Genomic DNA, 17,596 nt, shown 5'->3' with positions numbered 1-17,596 from the left:
GTAAGAGTCAACTATATGCACAATACTACTGACAGCAGGAAGATTAAAATATTCTTTACTCAGCAGCTTATTAAAAACAGCTCCCATGATGTTCAAACCGATTTTTTACACAGAACACTGACACAGCTTTGCATTCTGAATCTCTTTTTCTCGTGCGTTTATTTAATGTGGCACAATGCACTGGGATAGGGGTATTCTGTTCACAAACCAATAGCATTTAAACCACAGCACCCACAATGCTGCAAGTAAGTGTTTTGCACACTAAGCAGAGAGCGATGTCTTCCTCGTTAGTATAGTAGCAAGTATCCCCACCTGTCACGCGGTAGACTGGGGTACATCAGGACATGCATTGAAGTGAAAGCAGGATGCGCTGCGACATCCACTGTGCAGATCCCGCCACACTAAGAGGTGAGTGGGTCTGTTCGATCACAGCGCTAGGCGAATCCCCAAACAGTGTGTGTGGCAACAAACGAAACGGGCCTGTTTCCGCCCGGTTTCGATCCGGGGAAATCGGGCCCAGTGGTGGCGGGATCTGTACAGTGCATGTCGCAGTGCTTCAATGTGCTTCCTGATGTCCTACCCCGAGAACAGAAAGGACAGCGTACACAGCAACAACAGATCAGGTCTCTGCACAGGAGCTAAGCTGCCCTCATCTCCTCTGCTCTCCGGCTCCTGCGGAGTGGAGTCCTGCCTGGAGCCGTGTTTGCAGGCGGCGGCTCCCCGCGCCCTGTCTGTGCGTCGTGTCCAAGAGCTCCTGGGAGGAAGAGAGAGCCCTCCCACTCGGGGGCTTTTCCACGGTCTGTGTGAGGAGGGGCGGGTGTGTCCAGTAGCTTATCGAGCGGAAGCCTGGGGCGGCGGAGAGCTGTGATCGTGCAGACCTTGAGGTGTCACCTCTTTGTCTGCTTTCCCGCCCCCCCTCCGCCCAAGCTCTGCTCCAAAGTAGCCCGGCAACCCCTCACACCTGCACGTGTCACATCCTAAGGTGTGGTCATGAGACACCCATGGGGTGTTGTTCTGTTCTTGCTTATTGAAGAACAGAACAACTGAAGCTAAGCAGGTGTGAGCCTGGTCAGTACCTGGATGGGAGACCTCCTGGGAAAAACTAAGGTTGCTGCTGGAAGAGGTGTTAGTGGGGCCAGCAGGGGGCGCTCACCCTGTGGTCCACGTGGGTCCTAATGCCCCAGTATAGTGATGGGGACACTATACTGTAAACAGGTGCCGTCCTTCGGATGAGACGTAAAACCGAGGTCCTGACTCTTTGTGGTCATTAAAAATCCCAGGGCGTTTCTCGAAAAGAGTAGGGGTGTAACCCCGGCGTCCTGGCCAAATTTCCCGTTGGCCTTAACCAATCATGGCCTCCTAATAATCCCCATCTATGAATTGGCTTCATTACTCTCTGCTCTCCTCCCCACTAATAGCTGATGTGTGGTGAGCGTTCTGGCGCACTATGGCTGCCGTCGCATCATCCAGGTGGATGCTGCACATTGGTGGTGGTGGAGGGGAGACCCCATTACCTGTAAAGCGCTTTGAGTGGAGTGTCCAGAAAAGCGCTATATAAGTGTAAGCAATTATTAATTATTATTATTATTAATTGTTTCCTGCCCGTCGCAGGCAGGAGTCCATGCGAGGAAGATGCGCTGCACAGAGCTCAGAGGGTACAGCTGGGTGGCTTTCCTTCTGAGTGACGTTCCTGCAACACTCTCCCGCTACTCTTGGTGCGCTCATGCCGCAACACAGGAAGGCTGGAGCAGGTGGGTGTGGAGAGTGTTAGACTGAAGATTTAAAGGTCCCTGGTTCAATCCCGGGTTTCAGCGTTTTGTTTCATTGAGCCCTCTGTTCCTCTCTGCAGCACCCCCTTCCTAAAGTGACGCTTCCCTTTCTCAGCCTGAAACGCAAGCGAGACAGCAGCAGCAGTCCCTGCAGGTTTCCGTAGTGTAGCGCCTGTCACGTCAGCCTAACACCTGAAAAGTCCCCGGTTCGAGACTGGGCGGAACAGCCTCGTTTTGCACGCTCCTGTACTTCACAGAGGTCTTGAGCGACCGGTCATTTGTTGACAATGTATTTCCGGTGCCTTCATGCACTCTTGTACCAAACGCACGTTCCTTCTGTACGCGGAGCCGATCATTTGCAATTGGGCTGTGCCGACAGACCAGCACGAGCTCTGTCGGCTCAAAAGCAGCGCAGGACCTGCAAGAACAACAGAAAGATTAGCATCCAGCGGGGGCCTCTTAGTGAGCCCAAGATCTCATCAAGAATCGGCTCCAGCAACAGGGCTGGGCGCATTGTTCCATTCTCAGACCACTCTCGGTGTAAACAAGTCCCTCCTGGTCTCTGCTTGAAATGCACTTTCCTGCGTTTGCTTTGGTGTAACTGGCTTCCCCTGCATGGTCGAATGTGAAGAAAATCCTTAGTAAGTCATTGAAGAAAACCGAGAAGAGGTCGGAGTGGCCTCTGTCATTCATCAACGATCCAGTCAGGCAGTACTCCTCTGTAAAGCGCCGTTCGTTCACATCGATTGGCTTTTTTTTGCCTTCATTCGTGCAAGTAGTAAAAGCAGACACCCCTTTAGGGAGCCTGTCAGCACCCGGAGTTTTCCCCTTCTGTAAGCTCTCCATAGCCTCTCAGCTCTTCTACTGTCAAATCCCCCTCAAGTACTTCCCTATCTTCTCCACTCAAAACGTTTTCTAGCTTTGAGGTAAAAAAATGAATTTCTTCATCCTTTACCTCTGTAGAGCTGTACAGTCTTGAGTAGAAGTGTCATGCCCTCTGCAGCCAGAGGGCGGTCCTTCTCTGTCCTGTCCCTAGTCTCTGGTCTGCTGTCCTTCCTGTCCCTCTCTTTCCCTTGGCTAAATATTTCAGGGTCTTGCACTCTGTCCTCGCTCAGCACTGACGTTCGGATGTCCTGAGACCCGCCTAGCACCAGGGCGCCCCACGTCCGCTCCCTGAGGGCACAGGTTTCTATACGGCATTCCTGAACTCTTTGCACTAATGAGCCCGTGCCTTTTTTCCGTCTCGCCGCTACGCATATGGGTCTTTTTCAGCCCTCCTGCTCCCCACGGTTAGTCCCCTTGGACGTCTGTGACAAGAAGGCCTCCATACAGGAGAGGATAGCACTCAGCTCTGTACTCACTCTTCCCTCCTCATCAACTACACTTTCCATGACAGACTTGGAGCCTACCACTTTCCTGAAAAAGAAGCGAGTACACTTCTCATTTTCTTCCAAGAACTGCACTCTGATTCTTAACAGCACTCCTCGACTACCTTCTTCCGCTATGCTCCGGACATCCTTTTTTAAAAGGGTGATATCCTCGAGCACATCGAAGCCACTGTCTCGTGTAGAGACGCTGCAGCTGCCTCTGTTTCCTGGCTAGCACTCTTCTCCGTCTGGCAGCAGCCTTCCTTCCCTCAGCCATGAAAAAGGCCTTTGTCCTCACCTTCACCTCCTCCCACCACTCTCCTACTGACCCGTACAGACACTGCAAGGACAGCCACTGTGATAGTTTCTCCTTGTAGCGGGATACTACCCCCTCGTTCTCTAGCAGCTTTGTGTTGAGTTTCCAGAGGCCTGGGCCAAAGACAGTCCCGCCCTGGAGTTCCACTCTACACCCTAAAGCCTGATGATCTGAGAAGAAGACAGGCTGAAGAGTGACCCCAACAACTTTCACTCTCTCTGAGACAAAGCAATAGTCAATTCTGATTCCTCCCTGACCATGCATATCCTGCTGTTGTGGGATATATACATCTATATGTGTCTGAGAGTTTAAAGTCTTGAACTAAGTTTTGCAGGGCCAGTGAGCTGGAATCCAATTTTATCGGAGAGCTAGACTGCCTGTCTGTGTGCTCTAAGATACAATTAAAATCCCCTCCCACTATCACGTCTGTGCTACATAACAATAGGGGAGAGAGTGCTTTGAGTAGCTCCACCCTTCCTCCCACGTCAGTAGGACAATACACATTGATTAGACGCAGGTTAACGGTCCCCCATTCGACATCCACACCCAGCAACCTGCCATCTATGACCCTCTGAATACTTTTCAATTTGAATGCCCATCCTTTGAAAAGAATGGCCACGCCAGAGGTTCTGTTGTTATTGTCCCCTGACCAATCAGAAGGCCTTTTATCCCACCTATCTTCAAAGCTTTTATACCTCTCTTGATAGGCTAAAGCACACTCCTGCAACATCAACACATCTCCCTCTCTCTGCTGGAGGTAATCAAAGACAGACTGGCATTTAACTCTGTCATTGATACCTCTGGTGTTAAGAGAAATTATGTTTAGAGCCATATTACATAAGAAAGTGGAAACAGTCTTTACAAAACACATTTCTCTTCTGTCTCACCTGTTACCTTCTTCTTTTTCTTTTTCTTCTTACCAATTTCCTGCCAGCCATCCTCTGAATGAGCCTTCATTAGGGTGGCAGCAGTAAAAGCGTTCACGGAGTCCATTTCAAGGAAGGGGGTAGAGGGAGGGGTGGAGGGGTTCCAGCTGTCCCCATCACCATGCTCTCCTTCCTCCTCGCTCAGGGAGAAAACAGAGTCATTTTTCCTTTTCCTCAAGTCCAGCTCCTGGGAGCACTGAGGGGAAAGGGGTGCAGCCGATGCACCAGTCTCCTCTTCCCCCTCACCCACCAGCTGCTGCAGATCCTCCGTGATGGACTGGATGGAGGAGAGGAGGGCATCTGTAGGACTTGCAGAGTCTGAGAAAAGCAGCTCCGCTGAATCCTGGGTATCCTCGTTGGACACTGGCCCTCGTTCTGAGGAGCAGGAGTGGGGGAGGGGTCCTCGCTGTTCTCGGGGGTTTTCAAACCCTCGTGCTTTTCTGGTGCAGTCTGCAGTTGTGGGGGCGTAGTGGATTTCTCTTCCACCGGCCCCGGAGCCACAGCAGGACTGATCTTGGCTGGAGGCTGAGAAAGGGTTCTTTGTTTGACTTGTTGTTTGCTTTGGCTTTTTGGGCCGGTTTGGCTGAAACAAGCACTGCCTCATCCTTTCTCATTTTGAGTTGATTGGCGTAGGCGTGAGGGCAGTTCTTAAAAACGTGTCCTTCCGAGCCACATAAATTGCACTTTGGCAGCATTGAGCAGTCAGAGGCTAAATGTCCCTGTTTGCCACAGGTCTTGCAGCATTTCACAGTGCAGGATGATGCCAGGTGTCCCACAGCACCACAGCGCCGACACACCTTTGGTTGTCCCACATAAAAAACATAGCCATTGCAGGCGCCCAGCTGGATTGTAGAGGGCAGGTGCCTTAAGCCTCCATTTACATTGTCCGGTAGCAAGCGAACCTCGAATTTCCTTGCTCCTGTTTTTATACCGTCAACATCTCTAACCTCAGTTCCATGGTGGACGGTGCAGTACTGGTTAAGCCAGGTGTGAAAGTCCTCCGTCTTTGCCAGTTCAGAGAACATAACAACATGCATCGTTTTCCTCTCTCTCTGTGTCAGAGGCTGCAAGTTGATCTTCTCAAGGGCAGGAACTTTCCCTCTGTTTGCCTCAAACACATCCACACATTGTTCAAACAGAGAATAGGTAGTAAAAACAACCTCAAATGCTTTCTGACCTGGGAGAGCGAAGATGAAATCCAAGTGCCGAGGTTCAAAGCCAAGTTCCTTCTGCAACACTTTTGTGCTGAACTGCATACGATCCATGAAGAGGTCATTCAAAAGCTCAAAACGCACAGCATTCTTGCGGGATCCAAATGTTGCCATTTCGTGAACTGCAAAACAAACACCACTTCCACAAAACAAGAAAACAATGCAACTACTCCCCCTACAGGCTGATCAAGGTATCTCCCCTGCCAGGTAAGTATGAGCTGTACAAGCCCCTGCAAGCGGCCCGCACCCACAGCACAAAGCGTGCAGCCTAGGCCAGCTCCTCGCCCCGCACACCACCGCCTCCTGCTGGGCCCACTCTTTCGCACACTCAAACGCCACACTAACACTCAAAAGGGTGGGCAAAACGAGAAAACGAGCGCGCCGTTTTCTACACATCTGCAGTCGCCAATGCGCATTCGCAGCATGTCCCGGGACGCAATTCGGCCTCATTTGCGTAACACCAGACCGGCAGATCGCTACGCAAGCTTGCGTCGTGCGCCTGCCACACACACTGTATTATTATTACTGAGAGAGAAGTTCACTGTCTGTTCCTCATGCTGGGACAAGAGATCACACACTGTATTATTATTATTGAGAGACAGGCTCTCTGTCTGTTCCTCAGGCTGGGACAAGAGATCACACACTGTATTATTAGTATTGAGAGACAGGCTCACTGTCTGTTCCTCAGGCTGGAACAGTAGATCACACTGTATAATTATTATTATTGAGAGTCTGGCTCACTGTTCCCCATGCTGGGACAGGAGATCCCACACTATATTATTATTATTGAGAGACATGATTACTGTTTGTTCCTCAGACTGGGACCGGACATCCCACACTGGATTATTATTATTGAGAGACAGGATCACTGTCTGTTCCTCAGGCTAAGACAGGAGATCACATACTGTATTATTATTATTGAGAGAGGCTTACTGTCTGTTCCTTAGGCTGGAACAGGAGATCACACACTGTATTATTATTATTGAGATACTGGCTCACTGTCTGTTCCTCAGGCTGGGACAGTAGATCACACTGTATTATAATTATTGAGAGTCTGACTCACTGTTTCCCAGGCTGGGAGAGGAGATCACACACTGTATTATTATTATTGAGTATCTGGCTCACTGTTCCCCAGGCTGGGACAGGAAATCACACACTGTATTATTATTGAGAGACAGGCTCTCTGTCTGTTCCTCAGGCTGGGACAAGAGATCACACACTGTATTATTATTATTGTGAGACAGGCTCACGGTCTTTTCCCCAGGCTGGGAGAGAAGATCACACTGTATTATTATTATTATTGAGAGTCTGGCTCACTGTTCCTCAGGCTGGGACAGGAGATCCAACACTGTAGTATTATTATTGAGAGACAGGCTCACTGTCTGTTCCTCAGACTGGGACAGGACATCCCACACTGGATTAATATTATTGAGAGACAGGATCACTGTCTGTTCCTAAGGCTAAGACAGGAGATCACATAATTTATTATTATTATTGAGAGAGGCTTACTGTCTGTTCCCCATGCTGGGACAGGAGGTCACACACTGTATTATTATTATTGAGAGACAGGCTCACAGTCTGTTCCTCAGGCTGGGACAGTAGATCACACTGTATTATTATTGAGAGACAGGCTCACTTTCTGTTCCTCTGGCTGGGGCAGGGAATCACACACTGTATTATTAGTATTATTGAGAGACAGGCTAGCTGTCTGCTCCTCAGGCTGGGACATGAGATCACACACTGTTGTAGTGTGCTCTCACGAGGCACCAGTTCTGTAGGGATTTGGGCATTTACTGGTACAATTATTTTTGTGGCAGTAAATCACAAAATTGATTCTTTTAATGGTCTTAGAATCCAACCATGCGATATAACTCAAACAACACTCATACAGGTACTAATACACGAGGATACATTTATTAATATATAGAATATGCATGTAAACCTAACAGATCTTATCGTAAGGGTTATAAGAATACAAAAGATATACATTCATTCAGTTACAAAGAGTTACACATATCAAGAGGACATAAGTTCGGTATATCATTCATTTAGACAGTTTCGTAATTGAACTTGTTTACAACTTCTACATTAGATACTCAAAACAAGTACATAACCCTTAGGAATTAAATTGATATCAACTGGTTAGGAGCAGTAATGCAATGAGGTTGAATACTCACTGCCACTGGGCCTGTATTCTTACCGTTTCCGTAGTTGGGAGAGCGATAGACTGAAGATCTAAAGATCCCGGGTTTCGGCATTTTGTTTCATCGCGCCCTTTGTTCCTCTCTCCAGCGCCCCCTGCCTAAAGTGACGCTTCCCTTTCTCAGCCCGAAACGCAAGCGAGACACCAGCAGCGATCCCTTCAGGGTTCCGTAGTGTAGCGGCTTTTTCGTTCGCCTTACCCGCGAAAGGTTCCTGGTTCGAGACCTTGCAGAAACAGCCTCGTTTTGCACGCTCCTGTACTTCACAGAGGTATTGAGCGACCGGTCATTTGTTCCCAATGTATTTCCGGTGCCTTCATGCACTCTTGTACCAAACGCACGTTCCTTCTGTACGCGGAGCCGATCATTTGCAATTGGGCTATGCCGACAGACCAGGACGAGCTCTGTAGGTTCAAGAGCAGCGCAGGACCTGCAAGAACAACAGAAAGATTAGCATCCAGCGGGGGCTTCTTAGTGAGCCCAAGATCTCATCAAGAATCGGCTCCAGCAACAAGGCTGGGCGCATTGTTCCATTCTCCGACCACTCTCGGTGTAAACAAGTCCCTCCTGGTCTCTGTTTGAATTGCACTTTCCTGCGTTTGCTTTGGTGTAACTGGCTTCCCCTGCATGGGTGAATGTGAAGAAGATCCTTATTAAGTCATTGAAGAAAACCGAGAAGAGGTCGGAGTGGCCTCTGTCGTTCATCAATGATCCAGTCAGGCAGTACTCCTCTGTAAAGCGCCGTTCGTTCACATCGATTGGCTTTTTTTTGCCTTCATTTGTGCATGTAGTAAAAGCAGACGCCCCTTTAGGGAGCCTGTCAGCACCCGTTTTCCCCTTCTGTAAGCTCTCCATAGCCTCTCAGCTCTTCTACTGTCAAATCCCCCTCAAGTACTTCCCTATCTTCTTCACTCAAAACTTTTTCTAGCTTTGAGGTAAAAAAATGAATTTCTTCATCCTTTACCTCTGTAGAGCTGTACAGTCTTGAGTAGAAGTGTCACGCCCTCTGCAGCCAGAGGGCGGTCCTTCTCTGTCCTGTCCCTAGTTTCTGGTCTGCTGTCCTTCCTGTCCCTCTCTTTCCCTTGGGCTATATATTTCCGGGTCTTGCACTCTGTCCTCGCTCAGCACTGACGTTCGGATGTCCTGAGACCCGCCTAGCACCAGGGCGCCCCACGTCCGCTCCCTGAGGGCACAGGTTTCTATACGGCATTCCTGAACTCTTTGCACTAATGAGCCCGGGCCTTTTTCCCGTCTTGCCGCTACGCATATGGGTCTTTTTCCACCCTCCTGCTCCCCACGGTTAGTCCCTTTGGACGTCCGTGACAAGAAGGCCTCGATGCAGGAGAGGATAGCACTCAGCTCTGTACTCTCTCTTCCCTCCTCATCAACTACACTTTCCATGACAGACTTGGAGCCTACCACTTTCCTGAAAAAGAAGCGAGTACACTTCTCATTTTCTTCCAAGAACTGCACTCTGATTCTTAACAGCACTCCTCGACTACTTTCTTCCGCTATGCTCCGGACATCCTTTTTTAAAAGGGTGATATCCTCGAGCACATCGAAGCCACTGTCTCGTGTAGAGACGCTGCAGCTGCCTCTGTTTCCTGGCTAGCACTCTTCTCCGTCTGGCAGCAGCCTTCCTTCCCTCAGCCATGAAAAAGGCTTTTGTCCTCACCTTCACCTCCTCCCACCACTCTCCTACTGACCTGTACAGACACTGCAAGGACAGCCACTGTGATAGTTTCTCCTTGTAGCGGGATACTACCCCCTCGTTCTCTAGCAGCTTTGTGTTGAGTTTCCAGAGGCCTGGGCCAAAGACAGTCCCGCCCTGGAGTTCCACTCTACACCCTAAAGCCTGATGATCTGAGAAGAAGACAGGCTGAAGAGTGACCCCAACAACTTTCACTCTCTCTGAGACAAAGCAATAGTCAATTCTGGAGCTGCTATTCCTCCCTGACCGTGTATATCCTGCTATTGTGGGATATAAAAATCTATATGTGTCTGAGAGTTTAAAGTCTTGAACTAAGTTTTGCAGGGCCAGTGAGCTGGAATCCAATTTTATCGGCCTTTTGGCTAAGATCAAGTTCAAGTGGCATGCCCGCAGTTCCAAAGTTCTAGAAGGCGATCGAAGATCCTGAAGAGTGCTTGAGCTGGTATCGCCCTAGGTTGAGCCTAGGGGGTTAAGGCCAAGCAGCAGCTGAGCTGGGTGGGATCCGGCAGCAACGTTCTCTCTCTCTGCTCTCTCCTCTCCCCTCCCCCTTTCTCTTGCTCCACCTCCTTGGCCTCTTGGCTGGGAGTAGGTACTCTTGGCCTGCCCGCGGTGCTTGCTTTCTTCCTCAAGACTCGGAAGCGCTATCCGCTCCCTCTCTCTCTCTGCCTCCTTGGCCTCTTGGCTGGGAGTAGGTACTTGTGGCCTGCCCGCGGTGCTTACTTTCTTCCTCGAGACTCGGAAGCACTATCCGCTCCCTCTCTCTCTCTCCTCCTGCGCCTGCACCCAGCTGGGCTTTGCCCACAAGGACAAAGTCCAGGGCTCACTCGCTGCTCCTTTAGCAGCTAAACCCTCCTCTCCACAGGACCTTGCTCTCTCTCTTTCTCTCCTTTTTTCTTTTTTCTCCTTTCCAGATGGCAGACAAGAAGACACTGATCCGGTTCCACTGGACCAAGAAAACAGAGACGATGCCAACTGCGAAATCCTTTTTCATTACCTTCCTGAGAGGGATCCTGCAGTTGGTGGCCGGAGATCTCTACTGCCTGCAAGACAACAAGGCAGAGAGATACATGGAGGCCTACATGGCCACGGTCACCTCATATGAAAAGGCAACGAAAATGATCAGAGAAAAAGGTAAGCACCCCCGTTTCTCTGATTTCAGGCCGGAGCCTATGAGGAAGACAAACCAGAGGACCATCACAGTCCTCACATACAACCCCTACGTACCAATGGAACTGGTAACAGCGTTCCTAGGGAGGTATGTAACTGTGGTGGGCAAACCGATGGAGATCAGGGACAGTTGCGGCGTCTGGTACGGCAAACGCCAGTACCGAGTCCTCCTGAAAGAGGACCTAGAGGGCGTCGACGGTTTCCAGCACCCCCCGGCCCGCTTCAACATCGGAGCCGACAGGGGGTACCTTTACTACCCCAGGATGCCGGATTTCTGCAAGAAGTGCAGACAGTCCGGCCACAAGGAGAACACGTGTGACATCGTCAGATGTCACAACTGTAACAAAGAGGGGCACCTGGCAAAAACCTGCCAGGCAGCCAAAAAGTGCGACGGATGCGGTGCCGAGGGACACCTCCTTCACCAATGCAATCAATCTCCGTTCCGCCGTTGTTTTTTATTACATGGAGTGTTAATATGTGTGAGATGTTCCTTTTGAGATGTTTTTTTTTGCGGAATAAAGTATATTTTGTAGAACAAAAAAAATCTTATGACAAGGTTTACAAGTTATCTGTTGAACTACATTCTAATAGGTGTGGTCACATTCCAGGTCATTTGTTTACGTTTTTGTTTCTGCAGCAACTGTTAGATGAAATGTGCTAATATGTAACCTAACTGCAGTGTGAATAACTAGAAGAGGGGAGCAGCTCCATTCCAGACCAAGGGAGCTTTGAGATTGGCTGGGCCAGATCTCTCATTTGCATATCTGATTTGGAAATATAACACTAAACCCCCTTCTTGCATGGATTTAACTTGCACCCAAGAGTCCCCTACTGTGTATTGCTACTTATTTTTTATGATAAGTGGTGATTACCAGTTGACAGGTTTTATTTGTTGAATTATAAATGGTTTTGTATTATCATCCTGAATGGCCTGTACTGCCTGTTTGGTAGGGTATTTGTTTTCATTTCATTTACCAAATTGAATTTTTGCTCTTTTAGTATTTGTCTAGAAGGCTTTCTGAAGTCAGGAAGCCCATTTATTTGGTGAAAAAAGATTCTGTATTAATATTAATATTTCTCATACAACATAAATAGGGTCTTTTATGTATAAAAAGATCTTGCACTTGGAAATCTTGAGCAGTTTTGATTCCTAATATTTGACCTTAGGTGTGGGAACGGGTCTTTTTTGCAATTTGATTTCCAATTGATCAGCACAGTATAGAAAATAGACCCATAAAGCAACCTCAGCAGTGACAAATGTCACTGGGTCACTTGGGTTTATACGTCGGGGTCCAGTAGTGAAGCTCCGCTCCTGTTTAGCCTCCGAAGCCGTACAGGGTGCGGCCCTGGCGCTTCAGCGCGTACACCACGTCCATGGCGGTGACGGTCTTCCTCTTGGCGTGCTTGGTGTGCTCGGTGTAGGTGACGTTCTCCAGGAACACCTTCAGCACCCCGTGGGTCTCCTCGTAGATCAGCCCGGAGATCCGCTTCACTCCCCCACGGCGAGCCAGGCGGCGGATGGCGGGCTTGGTGATTCCCTGGATGTTGTCGCGGAGAACCTTACGGTGACGCTTAGCACCTCCTTTCCCGAGTCCCTTTCCGCCTTTGCCTCTTCCAGACATCTTCTAGTTATCAGCTGTGAACACGACACACACTGCTCATCTTTGATGTATAATAGACATCTTTCTTTGATTTCTATTATACATCAAAGAAAGATTTTTATAGGTGTAGAAACTAGTAAATAAAGCCAATGATTTGTTTTAGAAATGTATTCTTAAAATATACAATTATTCACACCTGAACAATATGTAGTTCAAATTATACATTATATACAATATTGTATTCAAATGTCTAATCATCATAAAAAACACAACTAGTAAACTTCAGTTACAAATTCTAGTAACATGGCAATATATATAGTAATGACAAACACAAACTAATTACATGAACACGCTAATACTTAACTCAAAACCACATTTCGATTCAAATATAAATTTTTAAAATTTACAACTTCTTTATTTCCACGAAAATATTATTAATGTAGCACAAACGCTACTTTCTAATAAAGACAGAAAGAAACTGTTTGTTTTGTGTCTACTGGTGATCCTCCTCTCGATACTAATGAAATGTTTAATATGATCCCTCGAGAAAAAAAAGGAATCAATTTCCGCCTGGAATGATTGATGCCCCATCAAACATTTTGTAATATCCCTGGAAGTTTATACAGTAGAATCCTGGTTCGTGGCTTAAATTCAAGGTAAATGAGACTAAGGAAACGAGTTGGAAACTTGATGTCGAAGTGGGATTTAAATCACCCATTTCACATTTTACTTCATTGGGCAGTATGTGCCAGAGAGCAATGCCACAGCATCTCTTCGATAGCTCAGTTGGTAGAGCGGAGGACTGTAGTGGAGTCAACAGGGAATCCTTAGGTCGCTGGTTTGATTCCGGCTCGAAGGAAGGTGCTTTTCATGTAATTTAATCAAAGAGTTAAAAAAGCGACTCTGTTTTATTCAGACATTGATCAAAAGCTCAATAATCGACTAAGCAAAGGCTCCTGTTCCGAATTCAGCCCACGTCTGATTGTCTTTTTTTTGCCAAGATCTGATCTTTGAATTAAGGGACTACACTGTCTGCTTTGTAATTCAAAAATACATACAAATGTCAAGTTTTTTGTAGATATAAAGGTGTTCTCTGTTTTCAAAGGATAGTTACTTAATTGGCATAATGATTTGGTATTGATTTTGTATCGTTGTATTATAAAGTTTGTGCTTTCTGTGTTTTTATCGTATTGTGAACTTATTTTTTAAACAAATGCTTACAAAGGCAAACACGGCACACATCTGTTTATACCAGCGGTGAAAAGTACAAGCTACTGTGCACTTCTGGGAGTATAACAGGTTCGATATAAAGTGGCAAAAATATAAAAGGGGAAAATACCCCAGACTGCGTGTAAAGCCCTCGTTGTGACTGTTTTAGATAAAAATGGCGTACTGTGCACGAAATTTTGCAGAAACACAATCTGATATTTTGATAATTATTATTTTAATAATTTTATAAGTATGAGGCCCCGGATCCAAATCTTCAGTTCTGATTTTTTTAAGTGATATCTTTCCTTCCTGTGGTGGAAGTCACACGATGTGAGCAATTGTTTTTTTTACGTTACGATCCAAAGAGCCTCAGACTCACTGTAACCAAACCAGGATGGATTCTGCTGGGAGCCGGACTGAGCTCATTCTCACTCCCTGTGCTGAAAACAGAATTAGCTCTTCCCCGAACATCGTCTACAGCTGCTGGATGGTGCTCTGCATCTTACTGCTCCGGCAGTTACTTTGACGAAAGACAAATCACTTGTGCGCTTTTAACCTTCTCGCAGCTACGGGCGAGACTGACGCTCACGATATGAAGGCACCCGCTGGTATACCTTCTCTAACTTTCAGTCGCGACAGACTTCGCTTTTTTAAAAAAAAAAGTAGATATAGCCCTGAAAAAAGCATTAGCTTTATCAGTTTTATATTAATCTATTTTGAATCAAAGTTTGATATTTTGTTTTATTTTTTATTGCATTTTACATAATAATAATAATCATTATTGCTTACACTTATATAGCGCTGTTCTGGATACTCCACTCAATGCGCTTTACAGGTAATGGGGACTCCCCGCCACCACCACCATTCTCCTGAATGATCACAGAGAGTCAGGACCTTGGTTTTACGTCTCAGCCGAAGGACGGCACCTGTTTACAGTTTAGCGTCCCCGTCATTGTACTGGGGTATCAGGACCCGCATGGACCGCAGGGTATGCGCCCAGCGACAGAAACCAGACGTGTGTCGGGCTCGGCTGCGAGCAGGACAATGACGTCACGGGGACAAAGTAGAGGAATTCAAAACGGTTCTATAAAAGACCTGTGTCAGCTGTTGGTTTGCAGTCTGGACTCTAAATCCTCCGATCCGATTTTAAATCTCTCTAATACCTGAGCTGCGGCTTCTTTATTCGTATACTTATTATGTGTAAGTGTATAGATGAAACCTTTCATAGTGTAACGCTTACGGCTGACAGGCACTGTGTAAGAGCCGGTGTACCAGAGCAGGTGACGTCACTGCCCTTCACTGTGATAGCAGGACCACAGCCCGTGGGTTGTGGGGAGATCTCTCTTTAGCTCACCGGGCTGGGTCGCTGCAGAGAGACATGGGAGTCCCGGGTTCGAGCTCCCGACGGTGGGTGGCCGACCTAATGCGGCGACGGCGCCCACCTGAGCCCTTGTTGCATTACAATATATTGTTCAGTTTAAATCAAAATGCTTTACTAATACAAGAGAGAAGTATAGTATGAAGGATGTGACAAATGTATGATTTCACGGAACAAAACGGTTTTTATTTGCATTCGAAATGAAGCGGAATTTTAGCGCAACACACAAGCCCTTTGTCTTTTTTAGTGATTTTTAAACAGACGTAGAAAACGCGTTTTTTTAACACTATAATAGCAGGATCAGTGGCGTAATGAATAACGCGTTAGGCCTCGTGTCAGAAAATTATAGGTTCGACTGCCATCTGGCTTGTTGAGGTTATACCACTTACATTCTTTTATATAAATGAACTGCACCTGAAAGCTATAGAAAACACTTTGGGTAAGTTGTCTGCAGCCTCCTGCGTCGACAACTTACCCAAAACACTGTACTGTCTGGAGATCAGCTCCAGCTCTGAACTCAATTGCAATGAAAAACCATGCGTAACAAAACTGGAGAACAGCTGAACTTGTGCTCAGTTCGGTGATGAGGGTTCAGAACTGTCGTTGTTGTAATTAGCACGAACTGCACAGGCTCTGAATCAGACCATGTCAATTAGTCTGATCAGTGTAGGACACGTTAATGTAGAATTATTAATAGGTTTATTAGTTAGTTAGTTCAGGTTTACCCACCTGAACTAATGTAGAATTATTACTTGGTCTGTCTCTTATATAAATGAATGTCAGATTTTTGAAAAGTATTCGGAATTGACAAGGTGCCCCTTTGGAACAGTCGTCAGAAAATGTGAGAAAATGAAAGTTATGTAAGCTCTCACACAAAGCATTGAAGATTGGAATCTGAGTGTAAAAAAGCTACCTGTCTCCCAATGATAGGCAGGGATACACACCATGACTCGAATAGACTCAGCGAACTTTAACACCTATGATATTACGAGTGCTTTGCACGTGTCGAATTTCAAGAAGGAACTACTACAACAGTTTGGACATAATTCAATACCACCGGCAAAGTCCAATACCGGCAACTTCTGAGAAAATAATGTTCACTCATGGAATTTGGTCTTTGAATGGCTGGCGGGAAAATTCATTTATACTCCTTTTGAACGCTCAGCTGAAACATGTTAAAATAACAACGCAGATTTGTTGGAGAACCTGACAAGAATTATTGGGTTAGTACTGTATGTATTCTTGTATATTTACTTTAATTTTAATATAAATGTAAACATGCATGCTGTATAAGCTATTGTAATTTTAAAATATGTTAGCTGAGGATGCGAGGGGGGCTATTATACCTTGTGAAACACGCAAGGAACCGTAAAAAAGGCTGATATTTGAATAAAATTGGCGATCACAAGAAAACCACAATTTATGTGGTATTATCATCAATATCCTTCAAAATCGACGTTCAAATGAAGGATTTGAAGAAACTATGAAAAAAGCAATAGTAGTAGGAGAGGATTTTGATTTTTGCTCTTCAAGTCAGTAGATCGACGTAGAGTTGCGCCCCTACAAACAGCACAAAGGATGAAACCCACCTCCTTCGTTATTGCTATGTTTGTGCCGGTGAAAGTAGCGTTTGTGCTATTGAAAGCATCTCGGAAGATGAAGGTGCAGTCACTTCCACATGTCATGATATCATTAGATCCGACGACAAGAGCTGAAGCCCCCCAGTCCAAGCCAGCAATGTGACGAAGATGGACATGGAGGAAGGTAGCGTGGCCGAGCGGTCTAAGGCGCTGGATTTAGGCTCCAGTCTCTCTGGGGGCGTGGGTTCAAATCCCACCGCTGCCAAATGTTAATGTTTTAAGACCTGCAATACGATCAGTAAAAGTGCTTTTTGTTAGGCTGCAGGTGTTAAGATATAAACTTTCTAAAAGACAGGCTTAACATCAAGGCAGAAAAAATATTTTGTTTTCTCAACAGAAATTCTCTTTGGCACGTTCAGCTTTATGTAGGGAACAACATCTGCCAAGATCACTTTTGAGGCAGTGCACATGATAGTGTACCGGCAAGTACAGTACATTCAATATTGGCTGTGCTGGTGAGCTGCTTTTGTCTGTGAAACTTTTAATTCTTCACGCCGAATCGTTGGCAGGGGTAAAGCTTATTAAATCTTTGAACATAGCGCTCCATCAGAAGTACTTTGTTCGTGATCAAAAGAGATCAGAGGATTAACTTCATGAATTCACATAGCATACCTTACAGGAAAGATTTAAAAGGGGAATTGATTGTGCTTCCTGATGTTGTTCCTGTGGTTTCTTTGGATACAAAGGTGAATGTTCTTTGACGTTCTGCTAGAGTATCCACTGGGTGAGCTTTATCAATTAGCTCGGATAGGTCATCGGTGCTCCGTCTCCGGAAAATAATCAGCACTGTCGATCACGAGTTTACAGATTTCTCCAAATAACAACTATACATTTTAACCCAGCGGTTAGCATTCCTTCAATCCAATAGTTTTACTCTGGGTAAAAAGCAGCGCAATCTACAGAGAGATGATATTCAAATATTTCAACGTTCTTATTGGATTACCTGTATGGAGATATCGCTCAGAATTCCCAATATGATTTTGAGTTCAGTTTTGCTTTACTGCTTTCAGAGTCTTTTATTGACCTTGCTGAAGCAGAGAAATGACATAATCACAAATGCGACCTACCTGTGCTGCTGTTTCTGGTTAATAATTATTATT

At 46.3% G+C, this 17,596-nt stretch overlaps 1 protein-coding gene and 3 non-coding genes across 4 annotated transcripts; 3 read left to right on the top strand and 1 right to left on the bottom strand.

The window, feature by feature from the left end:
* Positions 1 to 11,649: 11,649 nt before the first annotated feature.
* LOC148663668 (U7 small nuclear RNA) lies at positions 11,650 to 11,705 on the top strand. The gene has a single exon (XR_015938940.1). It is a non-coding gene; the product is annotated as a U7 small nuclear RNA (small nuclear RNA).
* Positions 11,706 to 11,984: 279 nt separating this feature from the next.
* Positions 11,985 to 12,290, bottom strand: LOC148663667 (histone H4-like). The gene has a single exon (XM_088633053.1). It carries the CDS (start codon positions 12,288 to 12,290, stop codon positions 11,985 to 11,987), a length of 306 nt encoding a protein of 101 aa, XP_088489179.1.
* A 750-nt stretch (positions 12,291 to 13,040) lies between these two features.
* trnay-gua (transfer RNA tyrosine (anticodon GUA)) lies at positions 13,041 to 13,129 on the top strand. The gene is given in 2 exon segments: positions 13,041 to 13,077; positions 13,093 to 13,129. It is a non-coding gene; the product is annotated as a tRNA-Tyr (tRNA).
* A 3,490-nt stretch (positions 13,130 to 16,619) lies between these two features.
* On the top strand, positions 16,620 to 16,701 carry trnal-uag (transfer RNA leucine (anticodon UAG)). The gene has a single exon. It is a non-coding gene; the product is annotated as a tRNA-Leu (tRNA).
* Positions 16,702 to 17,596: the final 895 nt, after the last annotated feature.

The sequence above is a fragment of the Lepisosteus platostomus genome, chromosome 5, assembly GCF_059453375.1.
Source record: "Lepisosteus platostomus isolate fLepPlt1 chromosome 5, fLepPlt1.hap1, whole genome shotgun sequence".
In the NCBI taxonomy this organism is placed as follows: Eukaryota; Metazoa; Chordata; class Actinopteri; order Semionotiformes; family Lepisosteidae; genus Lepisosteus; species Lepisosteus platostomus.
The sequence above is the reverse complement of the archived record's forward strand: the minus strand, read 5'-3'. Positions and strand labels throughout refer to the sequence as shown.

What these genes read in the sequence shown, in the direction of transcription:
- LOC148663667 (XM_088633053.1), bottom strand. Translation starts at nt 12,290, where the DNA reads ATGTCTGGAAGAGGCAAAGGCGGAAAGGGACTCGGGAAAGGAGGTGCT.